Source organism: Clupea harengus, chromosome 19, assembly GCF_900700415.2.
Source record: "Clupea harengus chromosome 19, Ch_v2.0.2, whole genome shotgun sequence".
NCBI lineage: Eukaryota > Metazoa > Chordata > Actinopteri > Clupeiformes > Clupeidae > Clupea > Clupea harengus.
In genome coordinates, this window is record NC_045170.1 from 17,021,573 (window position 1) to 17,043,879 (window position 22,307).

At 45.4% G+C, this 22,307-nt stretch overlaps 2 protein-coding genes across 3 annotated transcripts; both read right to left on the reverse strand.

Moving 5' to 3' along the window:
• Nucleotides 1–1,803: 1,803 nt before the first annotated feature.
• Nucleotides 1,804–3,021, reverse strand: LOC122133818. The gene is made up of 2 exons (XM_042710700.1): nt 2,889–3,021; nt 1,804–2,559 (listed from the first exon to the last, which is right to left on the reverse strand). Exons 1-2 carry the CDS (start codon nt 2,986–2,988, stop codon nt 1,829–1,831), a joined length of 831 nt encoding a protein of 276 aa, XP_042566634.1. The 5' UTR covers nt 2,989–3,021; the 3' UTR covers nt 1,804–1,828.
• A 4,122-nt stretch (nt 3,022–7,143) lies between these two features.
• On the reverse strand, nt 7,144–21,004 carry galnt12 (UDP-N-acetyl-alpha-D-galactosamine:polypeptide N-acetylgalactosaminyltransferase 12). Of its 2 annotated transcripts, XM_031586020.2 has the most exons (11): nt 20,061–21,004; nt 19,578–19,872; nt 18,713–18,882; nt 17,210–17,399; nt 16,653–16,838; nt 16,145–16,262; nt 15,385–15,561; nt 11,203–11,334; nt 10,838–10,951; nt 10,342–10,497; nt 7,144–8,969 (listed from the first exon to the last, which is right to left on the reverse strand). In XM_031586020.2, the coding sequence occupies exons 2-11, from the start codon at nt 19,811–19,813 to the stop codon at nt 8,832–8,834; spliced, it is 1,617 nt and encodes a 538-aa protein (XP_031441880.1). In that variant the 5' UTR covers nt 19,814–19,872; nt 20,061–21,004; the 3' UTR covers nt 7,144–8,831. The 2 variants fall into 2 exon arrangements, with proteins under 2 accessions (XP_031441880.1, XP_012684965.2); XM_012829511.3 differs by having other exon boundaries at nt 19,578–21,003.
• Nucleotides 21,005–22,307: the final 1,303 nt, after the last annotated feature.

Here is a 22,307-nt window from a genome sequence, read left to right on the forward strand (position 1 = left end):
TCTCCTGAGGTGGGGGGGTGCGTCCCAGCTCCCCCGACGGCCCAGGCTGGTCTTGGGGATGCTGACAGTGAGGTGGGCCCTGCGCTCGCCGGAGCTGGCCGCCCTCCAGGCCTGGCTTCCTGATCGCTGCTGCATCTCGCGCAGCTTGCGGTAAAAGACGCGGCAGCTGAAGCCGTCCAGCCAGCTGAGGGCGATGTGGCTCTGCAGCGCGGCCAGGCTCGCGTAGCGCCACAGGCAGCTGGCGCACTTGTACAGCATCTGCCCGTTGACGTGCTCCAGCGAGGAGGTCTGACGCAGGAAGCTGAAGTCCAGCAGGTCCTGTTGACGTGGCTCCACCGACCCGGTGCGGCCCTTGGGCTCCTGGTGGTGGTGGGCCTCGCCCATGGTCAGGAGGCGCCTTAAGGCAGGGCTTGGGGGATGCGGGGAGGTGACGGGGGCTGTGGCATGCTCTATCCACTTCACCGGAGGAATGCTGACAGAGCCTCGGCCTGGTGAACAAAGATGTAAATAACATACATAAAGCAATAACAACAATAACTCCCTCCATCATCATTATCACAATAAGCAACATCACTATCACCGTTATCATATAACATCCAGAAGCTGGTAAAACAATGAAGGGTGTATTTAACCAGCTCATACTGCATTTGCCAATGAAACACACAAAAATGCTTCAACTGGGTCTTGTGCTCTTAACCGTTTAAATGCAGAATTTTCAGTTCGATTTCACTCTCTCGCCTATTAAAATATATGTGATATTTCAGGGGCCAGAGAGGTCCGAGTTGCAGAACTATTTTAACCTTTTTCTGATTTAGAAAAAAGCACACAAAGACCGACAGGTTGCATCAGTTGTGAACATGGAGGATACAATAGAGTTAGCAGCACATACCTCGTAAATGGGTTCCAAGTTGAAAAAAAGCAGAAGGTTGAGCTATAATTAGGCTACAACTGGAAAGAGAACTACGATGCCAAGCAGCCTATAAACATGCCAGAAGCAGGTTCTCCAAAATTCATTCCACAAATTATTAGTAAAAATGTATGGTAAGAATTTAATAATGATCGTCTCCTTATGGTGTACATTATCTAAGCACATATGTTAGAATTATTTTTGTGCATTTTAAAAGCATTGTTTAAAGGTGGAAATCCAGCCTTAAATCAACACTGCATTATTTTGTGATTGTGTGATTTACAGTTTGGCTATGATTGCACAGATGATTTTAGTTTAAAAACAACAAGCTGTTGTCAGTGCCAAACCTCCGAATGTGAGTGTGTTTCAGATGTGTCGACTGGAATTTTTCCCCTCTGAAAATGGAACATACTTGTTTTGACAGGATCTGCCAGGAACATTCGTTTTGGGACATTAAGGCGAACAGACTCCATACTCGGCGAGCAAGTGTGATATCTGTTCTGACTGTGTTCATTTCTCTGTCACCATGGAGATGATTTTTTTTCTTCTAAAAGACTCCTGCCAACATACAGTACAGGAAGGCCACAGATCCGTGCACTCAAACTAACGGAGATTATTTCTATATTGTGAAGTGAAGGGAATTAAAAAACCTATGCAAACCCATCCACACAATGGCTGCATAATTTAGGCTGTTTCTCTGAACATTACTCCTAATATTGATCCAAGCAATTCACCCAGATTTTGATCTATGTGTGTTTTTTTTGTATTTCCGATTTTTGCATCACTGTTGCTTCAGCAGCATGAACCACGGTACACAAAAACTCACACCACAAGTTTCGACCTATCCCAAAAAGAAAAGATCAGAAAGTATGCAACAAAGATCAAGAAGTGTCATCATTCGGGTTACTTTATATATTTTTTTTACTGGGGCAATATGACAGACTTCTCAAGCCAGTCTTGCACTCTCTCCATCTTCTTGTCCTTGACTGTGTGGCTGTTGACACTGTCTGTCGCCGTTGCAGCCAGCATGGTGGTGGTGGTGGTGGTAGTGGTGGTGGTGCCGCTCAGCGGTAGTGTGCATCCGGAAACCGTTGTGGCCGCCTGGATGCCAGTGGTGACATCGGTGCTGACCCGCCGGTCCCACATGCTCTTGAGCTTACGGTAGAAGACCCGGCAGCTGAACCCGTCCCGCCAGCCCTCCTTGACGTGTTCCACCAGTGGCCCCAGGCCGGTGTAGTAGTGCAGGCAGGCCGAGCATTTGTACATCCTCTCCCCGCACACCATCTCCACGACGGTCGCCGCCCGGATGAAGAGAGGGTCCATATCCCCGCTGAGAGCCCCGTGGTTTAGGGTGTGGCTCAGGCTTTGGGGGTTGATTTGGTGGCTGTGAGGGTACAAGGGGACATGGGAGGTAGGTTCTGGCTGAACTGGAGCGTTGAGTGTGCTCGAGTGGCTGAGGTTGTGCTCAGTTGTCCGCAGGAAGTTGTGGGCCGTCTCCTCCATCTGAAGGCCCGTGCACGTGTTGGGGGGAGGTGGCGGGCTGAAGGGAGAGGTGCCCTGGCATATAAACGAGTCACAGGACGTGGAGGCCAGCTGGAGGCTTGGAGTACTCTTGGGTTGCACACTTAGACGGTCAGTAAGGCTCTTACACCCTAGATGTGGATAAAACAACACTGAGCTCTACAGTCAATCATTTCAGGCTTTGAGAGAACAATATTGATGTTGATGATAAAAGACGTGATATAATGATGTTTTTCCCTGGGAAACAAACCTTACTTTATGGAGAGAAAAACGTGTATTTACGTAGCTATGACCTTTAAAATGTCATGGAAATCCCAATCAAATGACTATGGTCAATGTTTTACAGAGATTCATTTCCTGATGGTGTATTTTGATTAATTCAATAATATTCTCACAATATGTTGGCATGACTTCATAATAAATAACAAAAGGGCAACAGTGTCATGTTATAATAACCTACCTGATTTGTCTTGGGCATTCGCCTTTCGTTTCTTGGTCTTCTGTCCATGGTCATTGCTGCTTGCGCATTGGCTCATCGTATTAAAGAGACGTATTAGCATGGGCAAATTCTATGGAGCATTTATGTAGTCATGCCATTAGGGTTTTGTAGCATCACTGATTAGGACAGTGATGTCACAAAAGAAGGCTCTATGGAACATGTCATGTTCACATCTGGCTTCTCTGTTGTGGTATAATAAACCACAATGTGTTTTTGTAACCCCCCCCCCCCGCCGCAGCCACCGCCCCGAGATTGCGGAAACATTCTCCATTCTTTGTGTGTGTGAGTATGTGAGTGTGAGTGTGAGTGTGAGTGTGAGTGTCTGTGTTGTATTAAGGCCTTCCTTTGTGCCGCTGGGTGTGAGGGACCGCACCAGTTTGATGAGTGTTATCACTGGCTTCACAATACCTGCTTCTGGTGGCCTGATTATTGAGAGTTGCTCAGGCCCCGCCGCGTTGGTCAAGCTCAGCTTCCTGTTCTGGATCCTCGGCGGGCGTTTGGAGAGGCCAAATTCTGAGATGACAGAGATACACAGATGGCAAATGTACAGACAGTGGCTTAGACAAAATCACAGATTGGTATGGGGGTGGGAGGAGGGGGGAAAAAGGACTGCAATTAGCGCAGAGATGAATACAGTTCTCAAAGCAGCACAAAGAGGTAGAGTGGAGAAAAGGAAAACCTCGAATTGGAAGGCTGATAATGCTGTCAAGGGAATGGGGTATGACTCGGATTATAGCTAATGATGCTGCCTAAAAGCAATCTACAGAGCATTCGGGTAAATGGCCTGATCTAAATATACAGGCTTGGCAGCCTCCTTCAGCAAACAATCATAATGGTCTGGCCCCTGCAGAGACAGCACACTGAGTTACAGGCAAAATGCTTGTCCGGCTTTTGCTTACCTTTGGTTTTCCTTATGACAGATTCCATTGAGTGAAGATGTGGGCAGAATTCTGCTGGTGATCTCAGTGTATAACTGAGCTCATGTGAGCCTCTGTTGCTCTTTAAATACCTTGTTTCTGCATCACCCGGGAGACGAGAATTCTACTGCGATGAGCATTCCGAAGCAGAATAAAGATCACAATTAATCTTTCAAAAAATGAACTCACACTAGACTTGAAACCTTTGCAAATGCAGTGATGTTGTGCACTATGCCTCAACTCAATAACTGTTAATGTAATACAGGTTGGCCAACATTTTTGATAAGACTTTTTATAGATATTCCACACTAAAACTGGGGCTGCTAAATAAGGATTTGTTCATTCTTTTTTTGGCTTGGGTTGCATTGATATTTCAGATATTCACCTTTGCTCTTGTTAAAATAAGAAGCAAAAATAAGCAAACACAAGCGAAAAACCAAAAACCAAAAAACAAACGCTGGGATCAAAGAGCCACAGGCTTGCATGCAAGTAAAATGTGAAATGGATTTATTTTTTTTCTTTAGCAAATTACCAACATTTCCTTGGCACTCGGTGAGCGAGGAGTGAGCTGATTGTGTTGCTTCTCTCTCCCCTGCTCTCTCCCTCTCTTCCTCTCTAATCTGTCTCTCTTGCAACCAGACAGGATGGCAGAAAGCAAGCGGATCCAGAACCACTCAGGCGGCCAACACATGGGACGTGGGCGATCAAGGCCTGCTTCAATATTTAAGGGCCCAAATGCAAGCCCGCATTTGTGGATCCTCTCTTCTTCTTTTTTCCCTCTCTCTCTCTTTTTCTTGTTCTTGTTTCATTCTTTTTTTCATAACGAATAAATAATTTAATTCCCTTTCAGGTTTGCTCTAGAAATTCATTGTGTAGTATTCTGGTTTTGTTTGTCACTTTTTTGTGTGTCACAATCGCATTTGGGTTTTCGTGAAGAAGTGTCACAGGCTACCTCCTCTGACGTTGAGAGAAGGCTGTGCGTATGTGTGTGTGTGTGTGTGTGTCGGTGTGTGTGTGTGTGAAGGTGAGGCGTACAATGCTTCTAGGCCTTTGCTGCCGTGGTGACGCACCCGTACTGGCATTAAACAATGGCATAATCTGAAGGCTTCCAGTGAACTTCTAGAAATACCACAATTTTTATTTTATTTTAGAGGGAAGGGTTTTCATTTCGGCTTTTCTCCACCGTCGACAGGCCCCCTTGCGAAAGGCCTCTGTGTGTGTGTGTGTGTGTGTGTGTGTGTGTGTATTTTGAGGGAAGGGAAGCTATGAGGGTCGCTAATCCCTTCCTGCCACCAGAGAAGGAGGCAGATGACACGAAACAAAGGAGGCCCACGCATGGTATGAAATACCAAACAGACGGGCGTCATGAATGAGTAATTCAGAATGACTGCAGGGCACTGAAAGAGAGAGAGGAGAGAGGGAGAGAGAGAGAGAGAAAGAGAAGGAAAGAGGGAGAGACGGATGGAGAAAGAAAACTTGACATGGGCTCTTCAATATACTCTGATGCACATGTTCAAACAAATCAAATGGGCCAGCAAATAAGCACTTTCTTGCCTCCTCTCTCTCTCTCTGACGCTCATTCTCTCTCTCCTTCTCTCCCTCCAAGGAAGAGGATATTGGGAGCGCAGGTACACCTGCTCATAAGAGAGCGTTAGTGTGTGATGTCAAATTCAGAGCAATGGTCTCCTACCTGCCTGCAGTAAGGGAGCCGAAGGCTAAATGCCAAAACTGAGGGGAACAGATAAACTAGGAAATACAGTTGCACTGTTCAGAAGATGCTTATACTCCAATCAAAGACGATGGATGGGTGGGTAAACCAGTTGGTCAATGGATGGATGGATGGGTAGATGGATGACTGGATGGAATGATGAGGATGATTATGATGAGGATGATAATGATGATGGTGGTAACTGACCACATAAAATACAAAATGGACACCAATTCCCAGTACAATTCTTGAAATGATGTATTTATTTACTTTGTGTTAAGTGTTGCGACAAAGTATTTACATTTAAAGTACAGAACTAGAAAAAACATGATGTACAGCAACAAATGGTGTCAGTGATTACACACAACATGACATTATTTCAAATGTATGCAAAAATGCACAAAAAGGCTAAATCGATTCCTATTGTTTGTTAAGGGCACTTAGGGAAGAACAGTATACAGTACTGCAGTAGCATTTCAGTGTAGTGATGGTTTTTCCTAGCCTGGGTGCCAGACAAACTTAGCCCCGCCCACAACATTTGAGGTCGGGAAGTTCGGTCTGGCATTGCTCCGTTGGGGCGAAACTATGCCCGAACAGAAGCTGTTCGGACCAATCAAATTGTCAGGGCGGGCTTCATACGATGATGGACAGATGATACGTAACGTAACCAACCACGTCACCAAAGAGCGCTTGGGTTGAATTCGTTTTCAACAAACATGGCTGCCGCTGGAGAGCTATTGGTTGTAGGTCTATCCAATTGAGCGAAGAGGCATTTTTTTTCCTGGTTCGGTTGAAACACGCCCCATAATCACAGCCCAATGGAGCAGTATCAGACTCATATTCTGACTAGAATTATGAGTATGACAACGTTAGGCCAGGTTTTTCCTACACAGAAACTATGCTATGAACATGGAGTTGTGATTGATCTACAAAATTCCCCTGCTGGTAGAAAAATTCAACCCACCATACTGAGAGGAGAGAGAATCCCAACACTGCATAGAAGTGCATAAATACCTAGACTGTGTTGATTGTATAGTCAATAGAGAGCGTGCAACACGTCACTTGGGCAATATAAATCAAAGGCTAGAAACATGTATTCACATTAGGACATTCAGCAAATACATTATGCATTGGATCTGCATATCTGTGCAGATATAAAAGTGCATATTCAACTGTTGGCAAAGACTGATTAATTTGCCAGTACAAACAATACTGCAACCAGCTCTCACCAATCTCATCTTCACTTCACTAAGGAAAAACGACAACAAAAAATAATAATTGAGAAAACAACAACTCCTTGCATAAACAAACTGAATTGTATGTTTTCGTATTCCTATTTCCTTTATTTTGTCTGTCTTCAGACACCACTGATTTGTATCTTTAAGATGCTTCAAATACATGCCCTTCTTTCTAGCCACTAATTAAGTCATTAATCAAGACTCGTTTACAGCAATACGCTTGTTAACCTCTCGGTCTCAGAGGCAGAGACCTTTTCTCTACTCTTTCCCCCCCCCCCACACAGACACACACACTATCCACAGTGCATTGAAAGACTGAGTGAGTGGTAGTAGTTGGTGAGGAGTACTCGTTGGGTGAAGGGAGGGGAGGGGAGGGGAGGGTTTCCCCATATGCAAAATTGTCTGCATTCACACAAGCGTGATCAATCAGGCACAGCACTGCAGTTATCTGCAGTCAGGATTGGAAACATCTGCCCATTGTGGAGCCCTTTGGTCTCTAATTGGTGGCTGTCAGAGCCTTTAAGACTCCAGTGTGGAAGGACATCTTGCCGTTACCCTCTCCTACCCTCCCATCAAGCAACCTCTTTCAATAACTATATCACGCACAGCACCGCATGCGACTAAACAAAAGGAACAGGAGGGGGCGGTGGGGGGGGGGTTAGATTCCTATGGGAAGGAGAAGCGTGAGGGGTGATTGCATGTTATCACTGCATGCATCCAGTCAGGCACTTGAGACATCAGTTCCGTGATCGGATCACATTACAACTGCTATAAGCTCTATGCTTCCTTCTAGTTTCCGCTTGTGCTTAAATTCCAAATGAAACTCTTCATTACTCTTCATAAAAAATAACAATAAAAAATCTGACAAATGAGTCATGTGCTCGCCATATACATAGCAATGATCAGCCTACAGTCATGAAATCAACAGAAAATGTTTTGTTTTAGATAGATAGACTATTAAGAACGGGGAAAACAAAACAAAAAACACCAGCATGTACATGAAACAGCATTGTCACGGTTCAGGAACCAGCCTGTGGTCAAGTTTGTCAGGCTGCTTGCTGAGGTATTTCCTACCAGCCTTTGTAAGACCTACTCAAGACATACTCATGTCCTACTCATGTCCTACTCAGTAGTTAAAGAATGATAGGTACACTGGAGTAGGGTGAGGGGAAGGCTTTGCGGAGGAATGTAAATAGCACGTGTGAGTGAACAAAAATCCTCCCATCACTGCGACCAAACCAAAGCTAATGTGAGAACATGGAGGATTCTAGAGGTAAACAGCAGTAAAAACGGAGGCACTGGCGCCATCTAGAGGTATTTCTCTGGGACGACGAGCTGACAGCGGCTGCACTGCCCATCACCACCTCTCTGTAGAGTCTCTCAGCCTCTGCTCAGTGCACTGCCTGATATATCCAGAAAGACTAGCTGAAGACCTGACTATGCAGAGCAGGAGTCAGAAGCAGGAGAAAGAGACAGAGAGGCTTCTAAATGATGGAGTGTAGACAGCAGATCGTCTTGTAGCCTGTGCTGTAACTACAACAGCAGAGCGAATTCCTACTTTAGGAAAAATATGATATCCACATGAAGACCGTTTAAGAGATCGCAGCTCCTCCATAGAGAGACCTTTCTTAGAGGTATGAAGTGTAAATAATCCAGCCTATTAATGCCTGTGTCACGGGATGACACGACAATATATGTCACTGTACTTGTAACACAAGACATTGGTGTAAAACATACATAAATACATAGTCGATTCTTATGTCATAACAAGTGATAAAGTGATAAATTACCACAAAATACCAATCTTCTGCAGTTTGAAAATCTCAAAAGTTTGAAAAATGTATCCATAACATCGTGTGAGCATTACTACCTATGGCAGGTGTTACTGCTAAGTTGTGTCTGGAGTCCCTGAACCGTTCAGTGCCTGAGATCCAGAACACTGGACAAATTCTTTCAGCCGCAATGCCCTGGATGATGTGGTTCTCGAGTGGTTCCGGTCTTAGATGGACTCCACTCTTGTCCGGTCCGGGCGTCCGCGTCTCTATGACCGCTCCTCGAAGAACCACTGCTGGTGGGCCGAGTCCGTACAGGGCATGAGAGCCGGCCCCGGGCTGCTGCTGTCGACTTTGGCCACAGCCTGGACGCACTTCTGGGTCTGTACGTGGAACAGCGTCCCGTCCTGCAGGTCAGAAAACACACGTCACACACACGAGCCGCAGAACAGGACCCCAGTGGAGCCGCGCTGGGATTTCACATTAGCAGACTCCAGGGGAGTCGGCGGAGGCACTGCATATCGGCCAGTCATAAATAAACCCGGAGTTGCACATATCTGAAATGCTAATGTTCAGCCGGTGAACAATCCAAACCTCCATATATATACACACACACACACACACACACACACACACACACACACATTTACATTTAGATGGAATGGTCCAGTGATGGATATTATGGTGAATAGCGAGTGTCAATAGCAATGTTTACACACACCTACAAAAACACACACACCTACATGCACTCGTGGACTGTGAGGCCCAGGTTTTGTCAATACTCTGTGTACCCAGCAAGGGTCCTTGGTGTCGTGTATATTGACAGGAGCAGATTTGTGGCTTGTCCATCCCCAAATAAGAGATCTTTGTTGTGTGTGAGAGTGTGTGTGTGTGTGCATGCCTATGATAACAAGAGAACAGAAAAGAAAATAAAGAAAAAGGAGGAGGTAGAGTGTGTGTATATATATATATATATATATATATGTGTGTGTGTGTGTGTGTGTGTGTGTGTGTGTGTGTGTGTGTGTGTGTGTGTGTGTGTGTCAGAGGCAAGCAGCAAGGGCTTAACGTCAGCAAGCATGGGCTTCTCTGAGAGGGCCCTTCACCTCATGGCAGCTGGGCCGACCTGAGCACTGTGCTGTGCTGTGCTGTGCTGTGCTGCCGAACTAAGTGCTTCAGGGAGGAAAACATTTAAGAATGGAGAGAGCAAAGAAGAAAGAAGAAGAAGAAAATAAAAAGTCACCTAAGACAACCGACGGGGCACTTTTTCCTGTTCTAATGGGCAATTTCCGATGCCCTGCTACTCTGAGGTCAAACCTCTCTGTTTCACGCTCTCCTTTTCTCCAGTGCTCTCTCCCTCCCTCCTTCTTCTTTCATTTTGTGTGCTTCTCTCTAGCCCCCCCTATTTACACTGGACTTTGTCATACTCTTCCCCAGTCCTCACAGCTATTATGAGTGCCATTACCACTGTTTGTGTGGATCTCTAGGACTCTTTGTCTCAACCTGTCTGTCTTTCACTCTATACCAGTCAGTAATATAAATGGCTTTGGATGAAGGCATCTGCCACAGACGTGCAGAAATGCAGATGTGTGTCTCTTGTACTCTTTCAGTCACCCATCACTGGGTCTAGGGAATCTTCTCTGACTGTCGGCCTGCCTCTGTCTACATCCCTCCCTCCTTTCTCCTTCTCTCACACTCTCTCTTTCTCTTTCGTTCTTTCTCTCTCTCTATCTCTCTGTCTCTCTCTCACCTCTCTCTGTCTGTCTCTCTCTCTCTCACCTCTTTGAGCACAAACTGCTGCTCCTGTGGAACGGGTTGTCGGGGTTTCCTGCACAGGTGCACCGTCAGGTAGGTGGAGACCGGGTCGGCCACAGCGCACCCTGCTGGCTCCCGTGTGTTATAGCGGATCTCGTGGTCAGAGGAGTACTCGAAGAACTGGAACACACACACACACAACACACACACACACACACACACACACACACACACAACACATGCTGGTCTCAGTAGATCATCAACAGGCTCCCACATTTACAGTGATGGATCAGGTGAAACAAATACAGGAAGTCTGCAGCCTAGTTAGGCATTTCAGGAGCAGTGGAACATTACATTTCAAGGAAGAGAACCAGTCCTGCCTGATATAAGCTCTAGCACAAATAACAAGCTTTTCCCCATTGGTTTCAAGGGAATGATGAGGCGTATTGATAATTAAGTATCCGTGGTAAAACCGTATCCTGACCTCAGGTACCTGGGTCTGTTTGCGTCAGAGGCCTACCTGGTTTTGGCCCATGCCATGGCAGGGGTAGAGGATGACCCGGTGTCCCACCACGTTATGGTCATCAGGTGGGTTGTAGTCAAAGCAGTAGTTGGTCATGCCTCGATTCTTCAGCTGCAGAGTGACGTCAAACAAAGAGGTCAGTTCATACTGTTATAATCTCAGCAGGAATTTTTAATGAACAGCATTTTTTTTATAGTAATCTAAGTACTGAAGGTATATCTCAGAGACAGAACGTTCAAGGCAAGATATATTTTATGATTGCCTCAAGTGGAGAACCAAACACTGTTGAAGGGAATTTTCCCACAGTGGTGTACTGTTGTTTGTCAACATAATCCAAGGCAACCATATCCCGCACATCTCACCATTCCGAAAAATCCTGGTCGGTCTTGCGGGACGTGGATGTCCGGGTAGATGTTGTCCAGGAACCACTTGAAGTCTTTACAGCCCAACTGCTCCCGGAGCTTCCGTCTGTCCGTCACGTCTCCGTAGGCTTCCTGGAGACAAAGACACAACCAGCCAATGACGTGACAGCACTACACTCGCTGACAAAGGACACACTGGGTTCACTTCAACCAATGACCTTGACAGAGAGAGAGAGAGAGAGAGAGAGAGAGAGAGAGAGACAATAAACTGCCAAACTCATTATGAGGGTAATTGTGATATTGCAGCAGCCAAAGCAATTTAGCGCGAGGCTGAGAGGACAATAAGAATGACATGCTAATCTAATGAGAAATGAATACGCTGGGGTCATTTAGCCACGACCCTGGCAGATGAACATGTCCGTCCACAAAGCCAACACCATCGGTCAGTCCCCCGAACAAAAGGGCACACTTGAGGGATGTGTCCCTTTAAACATTAGGAGGTCAGTCATTCACCCCTGGATCGGCCAATTCAGCAAAAGGTCTATTTTGTGATCTGATTTGTTTTACACGTGTATGTCCTCCTAACCCCTAAAGTTTAGACGACACGGATGCCCTTGGACCCAGAGGTGCATACTGCCTCGTCAAACTACCTCTTGTGTCGACAAGCATCCGTCCCACAAACCGACGTCACCCGCGGCTCTGTTATTGAGAGGAGAGTTATTTCAACTATGTTCGGGGCCTCGTGTTGTTTACGGAAAATACCACAAAGAGGTAAACCACAGCTGCACCATGTCCTGGTCCCAGAAACCAGTCATTTCTACGAGGAGAGAGTAATCTATCGGAAACATCAGCAGCTCTCTTGAGTTTGTTTGATAATGCGACGGTAAAAGGGTGAGTAGGCTGATTCACTTCACTGAGGCAGTTCTATCTTCCAAAACAACGTTTTGCTGATGTTGACAACAATCTCATAGTGCCATTGCTTTGATAGTCATTTTGTGTCGTTGTAGGCTTTAACTTGCAGCAAAGGCCATGCAAGAAATATGGTTCCACAATGACTTAACTGGCAACAGCAAAATATGCATTATTGCAGTCCTTTTTATCTTAGAATGTTTTAAAAGTGTGAGAAAACCATTTTTCCCCAGCTAAACTTTTTTTCTTTAGTTTTATGTCTTTGGTTCTTTAGTTTCATGTCTATGGTTGCCAAACAAGACTATTTCACAGTTTTTCATTGCACTAAATTAGAATAATGTAGGCCTAGTGTCAACCACAATCATGCTACAAGTTGCAATTGCAACCCAAGCTATGACAGACGGGTAGAATTTGGACATTATCTATTCATGTTGCCTACCCTTTATCCATTCATTTGAGGACACGGTCATTCTTTTGTCAACCTCTGTGTAAATTATATAGGCTGCATTAGATTTGCATTTGTGGATGGATTGCATGTGCATGGATTGTTCTTGAAACATGTGGCGGTGTGTATCAAATTTGTCTGGAAACATGAATTATTTCCGTACATTAAAACCTGACCGTCAATGACCGTCAATGACCGTCAATGACGGTTTGCGGAGATCTGATTGGCTGTAAGGGAGACAGGGGGGTCAGGGGTCAATACAGATGAGCTACAGTCCACAGAGTGGTGCTGCAGATGGTGCTGTTTGCGTGCAACATTTGCTCAGAGCAACACCCTAATGGGGCCAGCCCGGGTTGGGATATGGCGCTCTAATTGGCCGTTCAGATGTTTGTTGGAGGGTGGGGGAGAGGGGGTTGGAGGGATGACCCTCATCCTCTGGTGTCTGATTTGGAAGTGATCCATCACAGAAGGATAGGTGGAGGTCACTAGGCAGACAAGCACCACTAGGGTGTTGTTTGGAGGAAGACTGCCATTGAGCTATGAATAGGAGTCTCTACACTGTAAGAAATTACAGTATATCCTGTGAGTGAACATGAGATTCATGATCAAGCAGCTGCTGTGACCACCAAAAATTGGCCAGCATAATCTCCAAAATGGTTATCTTATCATGGTAACAAAGGAAAGGTCCTCACACTGGTATTGCTCAGACACCTGGGGTCAGAAAGCAAACTGAGGTGTGAGTGAGTGACTGTCAATCCAGAAAAGTTAGCAGAAGTGACAATGAGGAAAGAGGAACATCCAGCAGCCTTTGCAGATAGGCTACTGGAAGCTTTTAAGACATACAGTGGGTCCCTTGACATCACAACTGAGGATGTTGGCTATAAATCTGCTTTGATCAACAAAAGTGATCCCCAGACCCGGTCTGCCATAGAAATGCTTGTGACTCATCTCAGACTATGATGAAATTCTTGCAAAAATGACACAATTCTACATTTTACAATCAGGCCACTTCTAAGAAATTCCACCCAGCTGCAGCTATAGGAAGTATGCTTTTCCAAACCGAACAGGAGACAAAGAGGGACGGAGTCCTCTAGTTCTTCTAATGGGCAACACAGAGGTAAAAGCTTCAGGAGAAGCAATCCAGTGGGGGTTATCATATGCTATACATGTGGAAAGGATGGGCACATTGTGAGACACTCCCCAGGTAGTGGGGGGAAGGTATGAAGACCTTGTTTGCTATTCATGTGGAGAAGTGGGTCACATCGCAAGACATTGCCAAGACAGAGGGGGGAGACATCAAAACCACGTGCTTCGTTACTGCACTTTACTGTAATAAAGACAGATTGCTGCATCAACCACCTGACTAAACATCCTTTTTCTTACAACACACATGCACATCTGTGCCACTAACTAACATTTTGAACAATTCAAAAATGTTTGCCTCCGGCTTCATTACTGTATACCATTATAAACCACTGAAAGGAGCTTTGAGTTGGATTAAAAGATGCCCACACCAGGGGTGTGCATCTGTGTGTGTGTGTGTGTGTGTGTGTGTGTGTGTGTGTGTGTGTGTGTGTGTGTGTGTGTGTGTGTGTGTAAAAGCGAAACAGAAAGAGACACAAAGAGAGACATACATGCTTGATTCTGTCCAGCTCCGTCGTGCAGGACAGATTTGTGCCTGGCACTGGTAGACTGGCATGCCCTGAGAGGGGTGTGGCGGAGCAGTGGGTGCCAGCCAACGGGTGCCACCTGATCTGTGCCCAGCGAGTCTCTCCCTACAACTCCAGCCGGGCGAGGCGCTCAGCTCAAGGGCAGCGAGATGACAAACAGCCACTCACTGAAACGGCACTTCTTACTCATGCATTCACTCACTCACTCTTTCCTTGCCTTGCTTCATTTCTCTTTTCTTCTCTACCTCTCTTTATGTCTTTTACCCTGTCTGTCTTCTCATCTCATCTCATGTCATGTCTGTCTCTCTCTCCCTCTCTCTCCTTTGTTCTCTATTCTTTCTCTCATTTTCTCTGAACCCTCCTCTCTCCCTCTCTCTGGTAATCTCACACCACTGCAAGTGTCACCTTGAGTGCTCTCATCCTCGACATCAACCAGAGAGTGTCACTCAATCAGGGGGCTTTACAGTGCAGTGACACCGAGGCTTACCTCTCCGTGAGAGAGAGTGTGAGTATGTGTGTGCGTGTGGGGGGAAGGCGAGAGAGAGAGAGAGAGACAGATAGAGAGAAACAGAGAAAAAAGAAAGAAAGAAAGAAAGAACGATATGGAGATGGAAGAGGATAGTGTTATAGTTATCATGTGTGTGAGGAAATGAGGGGGAAAAAAAGGACAGACAACAAAAAACGGGACAGACAAATACATCAACACATTCAGCAACTTCATTATTGCTGCATGACAGTGTGGGATTACCTTGCTGCAAGCCTGCTAAGCCTGGCGCCATATCTGGGCTTACGCGTCGCTGGCAGCGCTGTGTGAACGTGTATCTCTGTCTCTCTGTGTGTGTGTGTGTGTAAGGAGAGTGACATACAACTGAGTGTGTGTGTGGGTCTGTGTGTTGGTGTGTGTCAGGACAATGACATACATCTGTGTGTGTGTGTGTGTGTGTGTGTGTGTGTGTGTGTGTCTAAGGAGGGTGACATACATCTGTGTGTGTGTGAGTGTGTGTCTGTGTGTGTGTGTGCCTAAGGAGGGTGACATACATCTGTGTGTGTGTGAGTGTGTGTCTGTGTGTGTGTGTGCCTAAGGAGGGTGACATACATCTGTGTGTGTGTGTGTGTGTGTGTGTGTGTGTGTGTGTGTGTGTGTGTTCGTGATCTTACCAGGCGAGCGTGGGGGTTCCTATGGTAGTACAGGTCCTTGTAGTGGTCCATCCAGACCTCTGCGGCCCGCACGCTGTTGGCCAGCGCCTTGCTCCGCGAGTAGGGGGCCTTCTTGGGGAAGACGTGGCCCACGTGGGAGCAGGGGTGGATCTCCAGCGAGCCTCCACACTGCCAGATCTGCCGGGGCAAGCCAGGGGGACAAAAGCAAACACAGACCCCGAGACCACGAGGACAGCGTTAGCCACGCGGACTGATCTAATCAAGGGCCGATACAATGAGGGGGCCTGTGCCGGGGCTCTGTGGGAACGGATGCACTGACGCGTGCCAATAACAGCGGCGTGTCCTTATAATTGAAATATGCTTGGATGTTTTATGAGGGACATTTTATGGCAATTCCTAGGAAATTGGAAAGAAAGCATGGCTGTGTGTGTGTGTGTGTGAGTTGGTGTGTGTGTGTGTGTGTGCGTACGTGTTGTTGTTTCCAATTCCAATTGGGGGTTGTTTTTCCTTAAAGTTAATTAAAGTCAGTTTCATTCCTGACCTTCGGCTAGAATTCTTGCACAGATGTGCACCATGCTAACCACTCACGACCTCATCACCCCGTGTGAACTCTAGCGCATGCTTCACATAGAGGTGGCAACCCAGAGAGAGAGAGAGAGAGAGAGAGAGAGAGAGAGAGAGAGAGAGAGAGAGATTACAGATCACAGGGGTGCAGGCACTCTGAGAGGTGTGAGGTCCCCCGCGGGAGACTGGAACTCACCCTGAAGGAGAACTCCAGGTTCTCTCCTCCCCACACCTCCATTCCGGTGTCGTAGGTGCCCAGGTAGTGGAAGTATTTCTTACTGACAGCAAACAGACCTCCAGCCATGGTAGGAGATCTGAGGAGAGGAGAGCATGGTGGAGAAATAGATCAACAAGGACAAAGGAGTGACTGACAGAGCACACTACAGCGGTGGGGGGGTGCAGGAACTGGTATGGCATTCATGTTGTAGGATACTTCACTTGGAAGGCTGCGATTGAATACATTGAAACCGTGTGTGTGTTCTTTGCGTATTGAAATTTTGACCTTGAAGTTTCAGTGTGATAATGAGTGTGTATTTGTCTGTTTGTATATGTGTGTGTGTGTGTGTGTGTTTGTACACACACATATACATAATCATCTGTTAATTTGCATAATATGTCCAGCTATCTATAAAAGAGTGTCAGTGTGCCTGTATGTGTGTGTGTGTATGTGTGTGTGTGTGTCTGTGCCTGTGTGTACCACACACCTGATGACATCTGTCGGGGAGCTACGCCGCTTCTGCTCATACTCTGGCACAGGGTGCCAGGTGAACACCAGCCGCCAATCAAACCCACCAATCTGAGGCTCACCGGGGTTGCCTAGGTACTGGAATGTGTTCCAGTCAATAACATCAATTACAGGACACACCACGGCAGTAGGCTCCACCATTATCCTGTCAAAGAGGAGGGGTACTTGACTCAAGATTTTCAGTGCTTTCTTTGTCATGTGCAAACCATACAGACATCACAAATGTTATGACACAGAGTGTCTGACATATACCACAAATGAAGGAAAAGACCACAGCTTGTTGTATTATTTACATAAAAGACCATGCCTGTGGATTTACGTGTAGGGTCTAGTTCAATTCAAGCTGAACCACATACTCTTGATTATGGACATGATTATGGAATCTCCTGAGGGCATATTTGGCCAGTTTGGCAACACCCCGTCTGTACACAGCAAGATAAAAACACACACCCTGACAAACAACAGGTGGTTGCCAAGATGCAGATCTCGACCTTCCTGTGGGTTGTGGTCTCTCACCTGTGCAGGAGGGGCTCCAGCCAGCCGTCGTGGCTCTCACAGTGGCAGTCCAGGAAGGTAAGCACGTCGCCCGTGGCGATGGAGGCCCCCAGGAGCCGGGCTCGGACCAGGCCCTCGCGCTTACGGGCGCGGACCAGCCGCACCTTACGCAGGTCTGATAAGTACCGCTCCAGGGGCTCCTTTAAGTGCTCTGTGGCAGCAACAACAACAACATCACACCCATAATTCACTTGAACATAATTGCACACAGACCACCTATACGCTCCACTAGATACCATCTGCAATTCTACCACTTCTGCTTTTTCACCACAGGGTGGGGCTAACAGGTGCTCTATCTCTGTTTACAAGTTCATCATTCTCCCATTCATCATTCTCATGAGCCCGCTAAGCAGGGAGTGGTCAATGGAACACAGCCATTTTTGATAGCCTTCAGATAACCTCCATCGGTCCTGACCTCAGGTGGCCATTGGGCCGTGAGTCAGCACCACACATGCCAGCTAGAGCGTATCTTACGGTCCGTTTCCTCCGCTGAAGAACCACCTGCTCTGTGCCCCCCGCCCCATCTGCAGATCAACCACAGCCACTTCTGGCATACCGTTTCACCAGTTTGACCGTTTCACCAGTTTGACCGTTCGACCAGTTCTCTGGCATGCGTCTGATCTCTCGAAATGCAACCCAGCGAGTGGTCACACCTTGCTACTTCACCCAGGTGTCCGGTTATCAGATATTTTTAACTGTGTGGTACTGATCTGAACAATCCCAATGTAGATAGCACCTGCCCTGTTTCTCTTTCAATGCATTTTTAATATCAGTTTTTAGATGTTATATTCCTGTAGTTTCATTCTTCATTTCTGTGGCTTATGCATGTACTGTGTAGTGTTATTATATCTTTATTTTATTGTCTACTACCTTACATCCGGTCAATTAGCCGGTTCGCATGTCCGTTTTTGCTAAGGGTGGACAATGCAGTGAATATGTGCAATTCATTAGTACTACAGCAGAGGTAATAGTTCACTATGTGGACAGAGATGCAGAAACACCTATTGTCTTAGAGGCTTAAAGATTTTCACCACTAATAAAATGTTTATACTCTGTCAACTTCAACTTCCTCCACATCTCTAGTGCCAGGTGTCCATCCACATGATCCACCGCTCAGCATTCAATTTACCTTAATGACCATTCATTCTAAATGTTAATCTAACGGCACAGACAAAAGAGTTAATGTCTGTACACATATTTCTCAGTACAGTCTCAAACCTGTTCCCATTTCCTGAATCTCCCTACGGGGATTTATAAATGTTTATCTTATCTTATCACTGTTGCACCCAATACTGGAGCCACCTGAGGGTCATACCTCTGTCACTGTAGTCGTCCAACAAGATGGCTGTGCACATATTTCTCAGTACAGGTGATGTCTGAGAACTGGGCCTCAAACCTGTTCCCATAACTACTGGACCGATCCCTAAAACCTGTGCCAATACTGGATCCACCTGAGGGTCATACCTCTGTCACTGTAGTCGTCCACCAAGATGATCTCTCGCAGGAGCAGGTCAGGCGAGGTCTCCAGCACGCTGTGGACAGTGCGCAGCAGAGTGGACCACGCCTCGTTATAGAAGGCGATCACCACCGACGTGGAGGGCAAGGAGCGGTAGTCATACTTCAGGTCCTTACAGCTGGTGTGGGGGAGTGAGAGGAGATGGAGAAAATAGAGTTACTGATGGATGACTGTGATAGTAATAGTAATACTGATGAGTTTGTGTTTCAGTGTGTGTGTGTGTGTGTGTGTGAGTGAGAGAATGTGTTCAAGAGAGAAAGAAAAAAAGTGTGTGTGTATGTACATAAAAGCGCAAGAGATGAAAAAACAGTCCTGGCTGAACACACTAGTCTTGATGTTTGTTACTGTCCCCATGGGAATACAGTGGCTTGTAGCCACAAAGACATTCGGCTTTTCTGAGAATGATGCACCACACCATGACAGTTACCTGAAAACTACTATGATAGTCTGGAAGATCTTCTATGAAATGCACATTGGCATTCACTGTATCGTATTAGTTAGGTACCAGTGTACAGATAGAGCCAAACATTTGTGTTTAAAGTTCAGGTCTGAACCCAGTTTTCTAGCATAAAACAGTGCTGTGGTCGAGGTTGTGTGTTATGTGACTGAAAAGACTAGCCAACTACTTCACTCCGAAATTATCATATCATCCCAAACTTTCTTGACAGATATAGGTCTCCGGTGAACAGCAGTTCAACAAATCATCAAATGAATCCTCCGACTAAAAATGCAAATTAACATGTTCCATTCACATGTATAGGCTATATCGACATGCTTGTCTGACTCCCGTATGGTTATCTTAGTAGGACTTACAGTGGATTCCATCTCTCGGGCAGTCTTCGATGAAGGGATATTTTGTCGCTCACGTAAGTATTGATTTGATGTTTGGTGACACTCTCCTCTTCTTTCTTCTTCTCTTCCCCAGTCAAATCTAACTTAACAGCTCGTCCCATTTCCCCAAATGCACTCATATCCAAAGGTGGTTTCTCGTAAACTGGTCTCCTCAACTTTTCGTATTCCCCATCTTCCTGTCCATTGGTAGAAACCATACGTCGACTTGCCACCCCGATATCGTATCCACTGCGTTTCAGAAATACGAAGTATCCAACTACAGAGGCACAAAGGATGCAAACAATCAGTTTTGACCGATTTCTTCGCCCGCAAAGTGCCATGATATAATGAGAGTATCAAGTTCTTGAATTAATGTTGCCTCTTAATTCAAGGTGCTGCTCCTTGATTGTCGTCGACACGTTTGCATTGCAAACTAGGTTATGAGAAAACGGAGCCACAACTAACCATGTTGTTGCTTACGGTTTGTCCCTTTAGATCTTTTTGAAAACTTATGGAACACATCATTGAGTAGTTGCAATTTATCTAGACAATAGAAGGGCCGGATACATTTGCTGCGTGATTTGTGCGCAGAGAATTTCTATAAGAAATGGTCTCATAAAAAGTTGACTACTTCAAAGCTTCCGAATCGAACCCTTTCTTCCAGGAATCCTTGTAAAAAGTTAAAATGAGATGTATGACTGCCAGAATTTCTTCGGATAAGTTAGCAAGGTGGCTAACTACAGTGGCACTTGGGGGGAAAATCCAGGTCAGATCATCAAGTCTCTTCAGGGTTACACGGTGACAGTGCTAATCCTAATCCAGTTAGCGCTAGCCTGAATTTCCACCTTCTCTCTTCTCACCATGGTAAAAACATGTCAAGTCAGTCAAAGTGTCTACCACTCTCTCCAGCGCCTCAGGTCCTCTGTGTGTGTTCACTACTCAGGATATCCAGGAAGTTGATAAAGGGGGAGGAGGCATAACACAAAACTGTGCAAACTATTTCCAACAAGAGAAACTTGGGGAAAGTTGTCGAAGATGCCCTGCAGTTAGCTGAGCAAACAGATATATCCTAATCTCTAAACCTAATCATTTTAGACTATGGATGACTCAAGTACATTCGCTCTGTCTTTATTTTCTCCAAGTCCAGAGTATATGTTTTGTTTTTCTATAGCTTGGGCTCCTTACAGCAACATAATGCTTCCGGTTTTTGCTACAAGTAAGGATAGGTAGATCACATCGTTACAGTTTTAATAGCTTCCATCTACCAATTCATCTTAAGCATTCAGGAGAAAAGAAAAGACCGGATAGGTTAAATTAAGTAGCCCAGTGTAGTCGCCAAGACAAAAAAGTAGGCCTACTCGTCATAACTCACAGCATTTAAGTAATTCGAAAGATTTGGAAAGTTTACTCTCCAGTATTGTAGCATATTCTGTTCTTGTTGTTATGCTTTCGAATCTTGCATTGCAATGTCTGGCAATGTGAAATGTAGACAACTAGGCCACACAAAAAAATAACTACCTGAAGTACATCGTAGAATGTGCAGGTGTGTTAAGTGATCTCTCTGATCCCACAGATGTCACATAGCCTACTTGTTGTCATTGGTCTAGAAGTATCTTGACAACAAAACTAGGGCTACTTACTTCTTTAATTCATTAATTCAGCAGCCTGACACCCTCCAGCTAGAATGACTATTCGGCATTTTAAATTGGCATCGGGGACAGATTATTTTGCTTAATTTAGATCATTGAATTACAATCTGGGTCAAGATTAAACCATTCACATCACCTCTACAGAACGGCGAAGAACGCTTAACAAACACTTCAACCTGTTATACCCTGTGCACAAATCTACTATCAATTTATTTATTCACTATTAGATTACTTTATTTTTTGTCATCAAAACCCCAAAAGGATAGGTAATCATTTTGTACACTGATTAATAAAACTGAAGGACACCATGAAACCTGAAGCAAAATGCATGTTATTCCAATTAAATGTATTAATATTTCATAGTCCATGCCTGGGGTGAGAAGGTAATTTGAGTGCTTCACAGCTTGATTAAGTAATGTTACTCTTGTAAAACGTACAGAGACAAGGCAACTAGACTGTAATCATCTATGCTACACTGCCCGCAATATTGAGCAATCTCACCACAGTGCAATTTGTGTTCCATTGTAGGAAACCAGAACATACTTTTTGAGGAAGTACAAACTGACATGCCCTCATTACGATATAATTTGGCAACTGACAAACTGGTCACGATATATAGGCTTGTAGGTGAATCTATTGTCAATCATCTGATGTACGCAGATTATTTGGTTTTACTCAGCCCATATAGTGCTGGGCTGCAACAGATGCTGAGGGTGTGCTCTCAGTATGGCATAGATCATGATATAAAATATAATGCAAAGAAAAGCCACATAATGATAGTCAGAAGTAATCAGGACAGGAAATTAACCTTCCCTACCTTTTATTTATCTGGCAGTCCCCTTGGTGTTTGTGAGGAAATAAAATATCTGGGCCATGTCATTTCTGATGATTGGACGGATGACAACGATATATATCGACAGCGCTGTAAAATATATTCTCAGGCCAATATGTTACTAAGGAAGTTTTCTATGTGCTCAGATTCAGTTAAATGTTCCCTGTTTAGAACCTACATAACACCATTGTACACTGCTCATTTGTGGTCTAATCACAGGAAACGGAGTAT